Raw genomic sequence first — 13495 nt, forward strand, 5'->3', positions numbered from 1 at the left:
TCCGCTTCCTGGGCACCATCATCTCCCAGGACCTCAAGTGGGAGCTGAACATCACCTCCCTCACCAAGAAGGCCCAGCAGAGGATGTACTTCCTGTGGCAGCTGAAGAAGTTCAGCCTGCCAAAGACAGTGATGGTGCACTTCTACACCGCCATCATTGAGTCCATCCTCACCTCCTCCATCACCATCTGGTACGCTGCTGCCACTGCCAGGGACAAAGGCAGGCTGCAGCACATCATTCGCTCTGCAGAGAAGGTGATTGGCTGCAAACCTCCATTCTCTTCTGGACCTGTACGCCTCAAGGACTCTGAGGCGAGCAGGAAAGATTGCAGCTGACTCCTTCCACCCTGGACACAAACCCTCTGGCAGGAGAACCTCTCGCCACAAAAACAGCTTCTTCCCGTCTGCAGCTAGCCTCATTAACAAGGCCCAGGTCCCCTACTGACACTCCCCCCTTGCAAATGATACAAAAGTTTCTGCATATGTAAATACTGTTTCATCTCGTGTAGGGCACAGACCTGGCACGTCGCACATATTTGTTGTTGATTGTTGATCTTTGTTGTTGTATATTTTTATGTTGTCAATTTATATATTTATATGTACACAATATTCTCTTCCGTTGCGTTACTTCTGCACGGCACAGACTTTGAATAATGCACATGTATATATCTGTAACGTTGTTCTTCCATTCCATATTTCTATATTTCTATATTTATTTATGTTGACTGTATGTTTGTCTACATGTAGCACCTTATCACCACAGCAAATTCCTCGTATGTGTAAAACACTACTTGGCAATAAAGCTCCTTCTGATTCTGATTCTGATTTATGACATAGACCCACACGATCTGCGGACATAACTCTGCACATCGCTAGAACCCACCTATGCAGCACATCTTACTATCAGACTAATGCACCCATTAAATAGCAGTGAAAGTAATTAAAAAGAATAGCAAAAGTAGTGTAAAGCATTACAATTCAGAGACAGTAATATTGTAAAATAACTAATTATTCTCAAATGACTGTAACTAGTAATCTATAATGTAGGCCTATTACATTTTGGACAAAACTTGACCAACACTGCTGCAGTAAGTCTTGTTAATTAGCCCAGTGTTTCTCAAAGTGGGGTCCATCCATAAGTAACACAATGACAGAATGTATGACTACTTGGGTCACAGGTTTCATACATTTTCTGTGGTAAAAGCTCTAAAAGCAAAAATTCTATCAGAATGGAGGCCCGTGGTGTAATTTGTGTCAGTTTAGGGGTCCTAGATGTGAAAAAGTTTGAGAACCACTGAATTAGCCTATAGGCTACATTCCAAATATAAACAAGGATGTTAGACATAGGCCTATCATATTCCATTGGCAACAACAGGCTTCAACAATTCAACAATTGCCTATAATCACGTAAATGCCATGCCTGGTTACTATAAACTGCACTTTTGTGGCCCCAATTGTGATTATTCTGTTAAAAGAAAATAGATAAAGTATCACAAAGACATACCTTTGCTATTACCACGGACATAAAGTGATGTTTATTTGCACGTTATGTCTGTTTGATCCAGATAAAAGCAGCATAGACGTAGAGAGACTGGGCCATACATCTTTAACATGCTGCGTGCGCTCCCGCGGACGGCAATCAGTTTTCGGGGGATGATCAGTTTTTAGCACAACATCTATATGCTCTGCTGTGCATTCTTTCTGGCCACGTAAAATCTGATTTCAGGTCTCAGGTGTTAATCATAGAATGTATGAGGTGTTCACCTATTTAATCCCAAATTTTTCCTAGCAATTTGAGTACATGCATTTTACTCCTTAGACCTCCCTAACACACACACTGTATGCCCTTTTTGATTTTATGTTGGTTAGATTAGTGAAATATTAGGTCGTATATACCGGTGGGAAATGGCATAGTCAAAATTCATACAAATTCTTCAATTAGACCTATTTACAAATTTTAACTTAAAATAACATATGCTACTGCAAATCTCCCTATACCTTCCATTGTCAATATGTTGTTTAACAATGTTTTCCTTTTCAAATTAAAAACTGCCTACTCATTTACAAAAACGAATACTATAAATTGGAGAAGTAACTGAGTTAGATTGACCTAACAGTGACTAACATCATTGCCAGAAGATGAGTCAGGTATATTATCCAGCAAGTTCAAGCAAAAAAACCCAAAAAACATTAAAAAACTAATTTTCATTTCAAAAACATTAAGCATGTCAGAGCAGACAGACATAAACTGTGCCTTAAAACATAGTGCAGAACGTACTAGGGCAGTGCATAATGTATGTGCACTCCACAATAGGGCTTCATTATATACATGTACCCTGTAGGCGGTGAAAGGAGCCACAATTCATACCCAAATCGGATTGGTTTGCCCCTGAATTGCTTGCAACTATGCCTACCATAATAAGGTATCATGCTTTTGTCAACTGATAACCATTTTGGGTATGGCATCATTTTATAAGACTAATTCATTGCACTGAAGATGGGCCGTACTTTGTACAGAGGGTCGTTTGTCACCTCTGAGTTATCCACCAGATGGATTGAGGCCATTATCTCAACAAAGCGATTCCTTCTCATTGCATTTGAGATTGCTTCATTGTAGACATCAGGGTCATATGACCAAGACATGTGCTGCTGCAGAAAAGAACTGTGATGTGAGAAGATGTAAGAAGAACCCCATAGAAAGTCAGCAACTCACCCATGTTGAGATTGGTTTGCACTTGACACAATTAATAATAATTATTCAATTAACTGACACTTTTATCAAAAACTACTTTCAATTGCTATATATGTCAGAGGTCACACACCTCTGGAGCAACTAGGGGTTAAGTGTCCAGCTCAGGGACGCATATGTCTTAGCTACTGCTCTGTCGGCACCTCTCTATTGACATTTCAAACTAATTGGTTCTCAGAACATCTGCCTCATTCCCCAGATAGTTTACCTCTAGATTGCCATTCAATAGTCTACCTACAGTATCTGAGCCATCATCACAGTCGGTTTCAAATGCCACTTTTTCAAGTGTAGGAATGACCATGATGCTGCACACAGCACTTAGGGTGTCACATATATCGAGGTGGTCCAACACATCTGATAGTTTTAAAATGTGTGAAAATAAACAGCCTCTTACCAGCAAAATATATATGCAGGAGTATAATTCTCAAAATATATCAGTAGTAGACCCTTAAAAGCATATATGTACAAAATATAATAATTCTATCTGTTCATTCATTTGTTTTACTAACTACTTTTTGTAGTAGTCTGAGGAAGACATCTTCTTCCAGATGTGCAAGCAGGAAGTAATCTTTTTCAGTCATGTGTCCTTTCACACCAGTCACTTGATACTGATCAATTTTAATCAAAACAATCTATTTTTTCATTTTCAAGTTGAATTTCTTGCCCAAAGCCTACAATACATATTTTAGAGCTTCAGAAATAAAATAAAAACACTACAATTGTAACCGGTGGGATTAAACGGGACATTTCCAGGGACAGCTCCAGACGGGTACAGGCCACCAAAACCGGGGACTGTTTGGTCACCCTATCTTAGTGTCTCTGTATCAGCTTTTTGTCTTTATTAAGATTTTTGTTTTTAAAACAACAACAAAAACAAGGTAGTCAAGTATCACAAACCAACACAGTAGTAAATGTCCATTAAGTAAAGAATGAATAGATGTTTGGAAAAGAGGCAGATAAGAATATAGTCAGAAAACCACTGTAAGAGGCCTACATACTATCTTTGCGATATCATGCTAGCTTTGCTTTTGTAGCCTTTATGCTAATACTTAATAAAAACTAAATAAATTATAGCGTAAATTTTAATATATATACTGTACAGATATATTATTACTAAACTGCTTTTAAAGTTAAAATATAAACTTTAGCAGTGTAGATATTCACTGCAGGCACATTATTTTGGATTTTGAGGAATTCATGTAGCCGATAATTTATAAAATTGCTTGCTGAAATTAGGTTGGTCTACAGAGCTTTCGCATGTAAGAGGATAACAAATGTTGATACATTTCCTCACCATCTACAGCCCATCTCGGAAGAGAGTTTAGACATGGTAGTTTTCCCTGGAGAGCATTATTGAGCAATTGTAAAATGGAATTAAAATAATAATGAAGTGTTCATTAATTGTATTCTCCTGCCTCCGCAGGTGTGAAACAATCTGATTAGATGACTAGCACAAATCAGTAATACTTTAAGGAACCACTGTGGTACAACAATGAAGCAGACTCCCTCAAAAAAATCAATGTGGCACATCAGATTTAATGCATTTAATGCATGTCTCATTATCTCATTGTTTGTTTTGTCTGTTCATCATGACCACATGCTGTTCATAATGAAGCTCTCCCTTATGCTGCCAAAACAGCCCTGACCTGTAGAGGCATGGGCTCCACTGTGTGTTCACTGTGTGTTCTGACAACTTTCTATCAGAACAAACAGCTTGACATACAGTAGCTCGTCTGTTGGATCGGACAACATGGGCCAGCCTTCTCTCTCCACATGCATCAATGAGCCTTGGCCGTCCATGACCCTGTCGCCGGTTCAGAGCTTTTCCTTGGACCACTTTTAATAGGTACTGACTACTGCAGACCATTTTGGAGATGCTCTGACCCAGTCGCCTAGCCATCACAGGGTTAGGGGGGTAGGCTGCTTTAAAAAAAAATAACTACCGCAAAAAGCTAATAGTCACATAATCGGTGTCAGGAGTTCATGACTTTTAATATACATGACGTGCACCTGACTGAAATTCACATTTTGTTTAAAAGGTTGGTTTTAATTAGTATGCCCTACATACCCATCAGAGACAATGCCCTCTGCGATCTCACAGACGAGGACGAAGAGCAGGATAAAGGTGAGTAGCCAGCGCAGGTTGTGACCAGGAAAGTGAAGCCAAGTGCTGTGGTGGATGTGGACCTTTGAACTCTGGCTGCCCCAGCCTTAAACATGAGACAGAAAATAAAAAGCATCAGGGGTGTGTCACTTTAAAAACCACAGTCACACATAGTGAAATAGAAGTGGGACTTAACTAACATTCTGCAGACAGTCACAAAATATTGATATAGATTGAAATGACAAAAGCTGTAGCTGTAAATTTGTGCTCAAAAAATAACCTAGTCTTAATTTAGTGCTTTCCACTGCGAGTGCGCTACATGACAACATGCTCTCATACTCACAGCAAGGCTGAATGACTAACATAAGGTAAACTAAAAGGATGAATCTGCTGGGATAAAGAGCAGCCTGCTAGAGTATGTTATTGTCATTTTCATTGTCCCTTCACTTTGCTACATTTTTGTCTCAACTCAGACTTTAATATAATATAACAGTGATTCAGTCATTATTAATGCGAGTCACTGCTGTCATAAAACGCATCTCTCTAAAATGACATAAACGACACCTCTGCTGTTGACACTTCAGCTGTTGGACAGTTTGTCAGATAAGTGTTGGCACAAGCAGGCAATCACAAATACACACACACACACACACACACACACCCATGCACCCTTTATCTGCTTCTTTTCCAAACATGCAAACACTTGCACAATTCATACCATCTGCTCTGTGCAAAATAATCAAACTCAATATCACAATATTAACACAAATTGGTATAACATATAAAATTATCAAATTGTTGATACATGCAATGAACTGTGTTCCAGTGTTCAGAAAAAAAATGTGTAAAACAAATGCTGTATGTGAACAATTTTTGTCAGTTTTTAAATTGTAATTTATTTGCACTTATTCCTTTGGCTAACAGCAAGTAATCAGGAATATGGGACTCATCCAGGGTTTAGAGTAGAAATGATTAGTCGACGGACAGAAAATTTATCTGCAACTATTCTGATGATCAATTAATTGTCAGTCATTTTATTAAATCACTGGTTCCAGCTTCTCAAGTGTGAAGATATTATGGGTTTTTTTGTCTTATGTTTTATTAAATTATACATATTTAGGTCTTGGACTGCTGGTGGGACAAAATAAGACATTTGAACATGTCAACCTGTGCTCTGGGAAATTGTGATGGACATTTTTCACCATTTTCTGGCATTTTAGAGATTGAATAATTAATCCATTAATCAAAAAAAAAGGTAAAGATGTTGTGGTGCATGTATCCACAGCATCCTTTTACATTGGTAGCCTTGATGTGACCAGCTGAGCCAACACTGAAGAACAACACATTACATAGCTACACAGAGTTTTCTTCTATATTTACATTGCATAGCAGGCGATTAAACCTTTTTCATAGCATTTTTATTTGTTAATTAACATTTGTTGGTTCAAGCTATTATTCAGAAGATTTTTAACATATGGTTTCAAAAAGTGGTAGTCTAGATGTCCCCTGCATCGCCAGTGTAAAGGACACTTCCTGCTCCCTCCCTACAGATCGAACTACTCCATGCTTACCGCTTCACCTCCACTCTCCTCCTGCTCACTTTCTCACTCATCCCTGTCACTTTGTCACTCGCCTCCTCCTTTGCCTGGCAGGGACCACAGCTCTTCTTACTCCTTCCGTGCCTGTGCCTGCACTATGTCGGGTACTGCAGCTGATGTTGAAGCTACCGCAGCCCCGGAAGCAAACATAGGCTATCGGTTGTTTTCGCTCATTTGGCGGAAGACGTCTGAAGATTTTCTTTCTGGGGGGGGGGGGGCGGCGTAACGCAAGAAACCGAGAGCAGAGGGGGTGAGGGCCAGTGAGAGATGTGATTGGGCCGACCCAGTGTCAGCCACTGGCCACTGTCCATGTAATGGGCCGATCGTTTTTTAAAAACAGTTCTATAAACACATAATTAACGTTACACCGGCCCCAAAGGTGCATCGCCAGATTAGCAGTCCAGCTGCAGGGCACAATGGAGTGCAGAATATAATAGGCTACATAAACAGGAGTCTGGCTCAAGAGGCTTTGACAGGCAACTCAAGGTGAACAGAAAAGCTTTCACTCCCCAGAACTTATTAGTTAAGCAGCACAGCTCAAAGTGACAGGAGGAGAGAGAGGAATTACTGTTTTATTCAAGCAGATGTTTTTAGCAACAAAAGACACAGACCAACATTCTGCAAATATGACAGTTATTAGGCTACTTAACAGCAAACCAAAGTTTACAGATCGCTGGCGCTACAATCTTACATTAGACTGACAGGACAGCTGATTTGGTTGCCTAGCAACATGAAAAAAAAATGCAGCGCACTGCTCTTGTCCAAATTCAACCAAAAAAGGCGCTGCTGTGCGCCTGCCGTTTTCAAACCTGCAAAGCACTTTCTGTCTGATCAGGGCCTGACACTTTCTTTCATTGAGTGTTTTTAGTTTTTCCACTCTCAGTCTGCTAATAAGCATAGTTTAGTTGTATGAAATTAAATTAACATTTTTATTAAAAACAAGAAACAAAAAAAAAAACACTGAAAACTCCTGCACACTGTCAAACTTGAAAAAAAATATATTAACAACGTTTTGGTACTAGACTGATGAAGGTCTAGTACCGAAATGTTGTTAATAAAGGCTATTTTTTGTGTGGGGAGTTTTCTTTTTTACTGTTGGTGATATAATGAACCATGTTGTACAATGTTCCCTATCTTAATTTAGTGAGTTAGTATGCTAACATTCGCTAAAACCAAAACATTTCAATCACCCCCTGGTAGCTGGTTCTTCCATGTTATTTAGCGATTTGATGCTATAAAAAATGTGTTTCAGTTCATTATTGATAGCTGAGTTAACCGGGTGTATAGGCGGGACCTCGATACCGCGGCTCAAACCCTGATCACTACTGTGGTGCTCCTTTTTGCTTAATTTTTGTACAGTGGGAGGAAGTGGAGACGGGTGGTCCCGCAGTGTTTGAACCTGCGTCCAGTCTGTAGGTCCATCAACGCACCATGGCTCACGAAACTCTGAAAAACTATCAAACAAGGCTGTGCTTGTTACTGCATTGTCTTTTTTGCCGCCTAAAATGCTTTCATAAACACCTATTAGCGTACTGTTTAGCTGTAATTTGAGAAGTTTGTGACCAGGCTGACATTTTTTTTTCTTCTTTGCCCTACGTCACATGTTTCGTTGTTCTGGCTGGTTGTAGGTCTATCCAGTTGCTTCCAAAGCATACGCTGTATAAACGAAGTGGATGTAGCCACTGTTTTGTGGACTACTGTTCTGAAGTCACGAGTTTGGCATTTTGGACGTCACCATCTTGTTTTTTTGGAACCAGGAGTGACCATATTCAGAAAAGAGGGTGGAGCTAGCTAGCTTGGTTAGCAAGGTGCTGTGATATTAACTGGGATGCTAATTTTGGCTAGCAAAAAATAGGCTTAAAATAAAATGTAAAAAATTTTATTAAATTAACCGAATGCTGAACAAGACATTTTAGGCGACCAAACTGTTACAATTAAATAGCATGAACTGAAAACCCTGCTTTATCGTCTATTTCACTCTACTTACTTTACTGAGGCAATAAACCAAGCGAGAAGTAGGGTTTTCTCTGTTACTTTTATACAATCTGATGTCTTTTTTGCAATTAGTGGAGTTGCCACCTACTGGTCGAAAATCAAAAATGAACTGAGTTGAGACTAATACACATCTGTGAATTCATCTAGCGATGCCAGACAAGGTGCTAGTGGCAAAGTCTGGGGATCACCAGTTGGATTCATTCTCTGGGCATTGCCATCCACAGAGCCATGTCTAGCATGGCTTAAAAGAGTTCAGTGACAGAAACGTAGTATGGGAGAAAAGCCTACTCCAAAAAACAAAAGAGAGAAGAGAGAGAGAAATAGAGAGAGAAAGTGTGGATTGGCTTCAGCTTCAGGGCCTGTCAGCAACTACTGAATTGTGCCTATAGCAATAATTTTGATCAAAAAATTTAAATATTAACACTGTTGTCCGTCATTGTGTAGTCAATGTATTTGCTACACAAACATCCATTGCAAATGGACCCTTTGCTAAGCCACACCCCGAATACACAGCTGGCCAATCACAGCGCAGTATAGGACTCGCTCTAACTAAGGTCTGACACTTTCATGGCATCGGACTTAGCAACAGAAACTAAGGGGGGCGGGGCTTAGCGAAGGGTCAATTGAGGAGAAAATACCATGACACACCTGTCAGCGAGACAGATAACTGTGTTGCAGCTGTTTCGGTCCCTCTCGTGAAAATGTGAAGATGTCTGGGCTGGGCTAAGCCCCCAATGTTTCAAGAGCCTAACAACGGCCCTGCATGAGAGCAAGTATGGATGCATAAGCGTGAGCTCAAAGACAAACAAAATGGAATGAACTGGGAGTGTAATGTATAACCGAGGAGGACAATGTCTGTGTTCAATATAATTAGATAAGTTGCATGTTTAGTGAACAAGGAACACAGAGCCAATCAAAACAGTTGTATGTATGAGTCCCACAGTGTTGTCCTCACTGCTTTCACATGGACACATACGCATGGTATGCACAAACTCTGACATTACAGGGCAGTTGAGGAGGCCAGGGCATGTGTTATGACGCAGAGCTGGTCCATTGCATGCTTATGATGACACTAATAGAAAGACCAGGAGCAAGGAAGATAGCAAAGGAGGTGTAACCTAATGCCAGCATGATGGCATCTGTTTAAAGAGTTACATTTGCTTGCAGCTCAAGAAATATGTACTATATTCCAGAGGCTCTTATTTCTCCTGTAGGCTATGGCAGAGTCTACACATACAGAGAGGGTGTTTTAACTAGAACATGCTCATTAATAAAATACAGGTAAAGTGTATTAAAGTGTATATACTCTATAATGGAAATAAAACATTTACAAGGTATGCTTTTATTAGTCTTTATACAGATAAACACTGGTTTGATAGAACATGCCTTAGTTCATTAATGAAAACAAGCTGATAGAGAGAAAACTGAGAAGGGCAGAGAGAGAACATGCTGAGACCCTTTAATCTTATTTCAGGACCTGGTGGAGTTCACCTGAGCATATTGTGTGTGTGTGTGTGTGTGTGTGTGTGTGTGTGTGTGTGGTCTGTGTTGGGAAGTGTGTGATGGGAAGAGGCTGAGCATCTCACCTCCCAGCGACACTCACCGATGAAGAGGATGGGAAAAGTGATGAAGAGGAGGAAGACATGTGGCACCACATTGAGCGCATCCAAGAAACAGCCGTTGTTCAGAACCCCCTCGTCCACGTTGTAGGCCACCGAGTTATTCTCGTTCCCACAGAACGCCAAGGACATGGTGGAACCGGAACTCTGCGGGAAACCGGCCGGAGGAAGAGGAGGAGGAGGGGTGGGGGGGACCAGACACAGAGGACAAAGAGATTTTAAATAGAGGCTCTCAGAACATGTCGTCCTTTAACAGGGAACACCGATGGCGTCTTCAGTAGGCCCCGGTTATTCCCAAAGTGACCTCCTTCCTGCGCCCTCCCGAATCCAGCTCCCAGAGATCGGATCCAATGAAAGAGAGGAGACACAGAGAGAGAGAGAGAGGGTCAGAAGCGGTCACAGCCCAACGCAGCAGCTGCTCCCTCCCCTCTCCTGCAGTCTAAGCAGCTTTCCCGGCCACACTGGTGAGAAACATCTGCATCCCGTCTGCCCGCAGTCCTCAGACATCCCCTAAAACTGAAGCAAAGCGCTGCACAGCTCCAGTGGAATGCATTCAGACACGCTCACATATACACACGCAAGCGCGCACATAGGGCGAGAGCAGCGGTGGCATTCTGCAGTGCACCTGCTATTCCCGTCTCTCTGCAAAGGAGAGCTCAAAGTCGACCTTGGCAGGCGAGAACAGAGGGAGTGTGCAGGAAAGCTGGAGCACTGAGCTCCTAGAGCCACTTAATGTAGGGGGGCGACGGCAGGAGAGAATGATGAGAGAGAGAGAGAGAGAGAGAGAGAGAGAGAGAGAGAGAGAGAGAGAGAGAGAGAGAGAGAAGGGGGGGGGGTACACAATATGCATATTAAACGTCAAGCAAAGGCAGCATGGGCATGCACTGAAATCTAAATCCACGTTTTCAGTAATTACATAGCTAACTCTACCTCTCAGTTATGTATTACCTTCTTTCGCATTATATCTGCTAGAGTAAGAAAAGGCCACAATGGTGACTCAATAACTGAGCTGAATACAAATAATAGAGACATCAGATATTAATGAATTGGATGGATACCTTGCGCGTCCGGTCCTGCGTGGAGGGATCCCGCTGCAACCAATGGCAGCTGACTTGTTCAGAGGGATCAGCAAAGAGCCACATGGGAGCAATTTTGGTAATCCATGTATTAACAGGGACAGGCTCGTTCTCATTTCTTGGTAGTTAATATGATTTATGTAACAAGTAAAGAGATTTAGGCTTAAATGCCAGGGGTTTACATGCGTGCTTAGTATATACGTTCCCTTCCATTTAATAATTGAAATGTCTGACTGCAGGTTTGCATTGTGCATGAGATGTTTTGTTTTTTAAAAATATATTAAAACATAAAGCTGAGTGGGATATAAATAGGACTAACTTCATATTAAATCCAGCCAGAATGTAAAAGTTTGGATACAATTGCAGCATTTGTGGCAGGATGGATTTACCTTCTTCCCATTAAAAATTTCATTTTGGGGATTGTCATTACGTGTTAATTAAAATGTTGGATTGTCTGTGCTGCCATATGTATTGGTTTGCATGTAGTTCTTGGTGAAGTTTAAACAGTGCGATGAATATTACGCAAACCTGCAGACAGAACAGACAGCAGTGGCTTTTCACTGCAAGCACAGCCTAGGCAAGATTTATGTTTTAGGCATTTAAGAGTAGTTGTTGTAGTGAAAAGATGCAGTTCTGATTTGGAAAACAATGAAAAGAGACACCAGATATAGGCTATCTGAAAGTGAAAAAAAAAAAATCCAGCTAATATTTCAGTATTTCAACACCCAAGATGAAGAATTCACCTCAACTGCAGCCACGTCCTCTCACTTCTTGTCACACAGTAATTTCTCCTTATTTGGAAAACCATACACACACCAGTTGACAGTTGGGCAAAACATGGGGCTTGAATAAGGAGACTGATATTTCCACGAACAAATGGAACCTATTAATAAAGATGGATTTTTCACCAACTAAATGATAACGGATTTCATCGTGGAATATACCGCCAGCATCAAAGCCTCAAGTAAATAGCATTACATTTTCTTCATGCACTGTCTGTATTTCTTTTCTTGCAGCATTGCATGGTTACAGTTCTGCAGTAGCCTACATCAGAAATAAACCATGTCCATCAGTGGGTTGCCTGGGGACAGCTAAAGCACAAGAGAGTGTAGGAGAAATAAAAAAGAGGATGAGTGGAAAAGCAGCAGCAGCAGCAGCAGCAGCGATCTTAGAACTTAGGTTTAGGTTAGTATAGCTGGGGGGCTTGCAACAAAGACTGAGACCAATGTATTCCTAAAATCATTGAATCTCAAATACAGACTCTGACATTGTTATGTAGTAACATCTACTCTCTGACACAGAACCACAGCTACACACCGATGCCAAAAGGATTTGTTACCACAGTGTAACAGCGAAACCAGTACAATCAATATTTCACACTCCCCTATAACTCGTTACTAGAAATAACCCCATGAACCCCAGCGATGTACGATCCTGTTACAGTCCATGATTCCTTGACTATGACCTTATTAGACCTTAATTTGCACCCAATTCAGGTCTGTGAAACTATATAGCCTACACAAGTGAAGACATTTAGCCTACATCCCCGGAGCAGTGCAGCCTGATTCGAGTATCGATCAGTGTGAGGAGCGACCAGGTGACACAACCAGCAGCACTTACCTGTTTATATCGTGAGATCATTGTGTTTAAGCTGCGTTTCCTTGACTCAAATGAACCGTTGAATGCTGTCACATCCGTTGGATGTTAAAATAAAGGGCTAAAGGTCTCTCAAATTGCAGTCTCTCATGTGTTCACAGTGTAGCCGACTTCTTGCTGTCCCACTTGTGTTTGACCATCCAACCGCAGGCAGCGGTTTAAGGGTGGAAGCAGGGAGCTGTCCACGGTCCTGAACCCGGGTACCGAGGAGGAGGAGGAAGAAGAGGAGAACAGATCTTCCCTCCCAAGGCCACCTTTGGTCTCTGTCATGAACCGTTGACCGGGGTGGTACAGAAGGAGGGGTCGCTCAACCAAACACAACCAAAGCGGCCGATGCACCGCTGAAACTTGCAGTAGACAGTAGTCACGTATGTCATCATGAACTGAGAGTGAATTACTGCACACAGCGGTTATATAATAAGCCCATCAAAACAACACACACGCAACATTACATGATGGATTGCTCACCGTTTCTGGTTTCTTGTTTATTTAATGTAAGAGCGTACATTTACTGGAATTAGCCTGACTGATTATAATTGGGATAGGCCTATTTCATTCAGCTTTATTAAAAGCAGAAATATGAACGCAGCTGGGGCTCCCTCATTCATTGTGTGGCTTGATATTCAAGAAGGAGCACTGTTGCCCCTTGTGGACATTTAATTAAAAAAAAAAAAAAAAGTAGCCTGTGGCTCCCATGCT

General features: G+C 41.3%; 1 protein-coding gene across 3 annotated transcripts in view; it reads right to left on the minus strand.

Moving 5' to 3' along the window:
* abcc8 (ATP-binding cassette, sub-family C (CFTR/MRP), member 8) overlaps positions 1–10384 on the minus strand; it is an 82550-nt gene extending 72166 nt beyond the window's left edge. The window contains exons 1-2 of one of the 3 annotated variants that reach the window (XM_046036203.1): positions 10049–10384; positions 4817–4958 (exon numbers count right to left, since the gene is read on the minus strand). In XM_046036203.1, the coding sequence (XP_045892159.1) occupies positions 4817–4958; positions 10049–10196 (290 nt within the window). In that variant the 5' untranslated portion in view covers positions 10197–10384. Of the gene's footprint in view, positions 1–4816; positions 4959–6423; positions 6635–10031 lie in introns of those variants that run through there. The other 2 variants (XM_046036206.1, XM_046036205.1) reach the window with 2 other exon arrangements.
* Between the last annotated feature and the right edge of the window lie 3111 nt (positions 10385–13495).

Source organism: Micropterus dolomieu, linkage group LG22 (genome assembly GCF_021292245.1).
Source record: "Micropterus dolomieu isolate WLL.071019.BEF.003 ecotype Adirondacks linkage group LG22, ASM2129224v1, whole genome shotgun sequence".
In the NCBI taxonomy this organism is placed as follows: Eukaryota; Metazoa; Chordata; class Actinopteri; order Centrarchiformes; family Centrarchidae; genus Micropterus; species Micropterus dolomieu.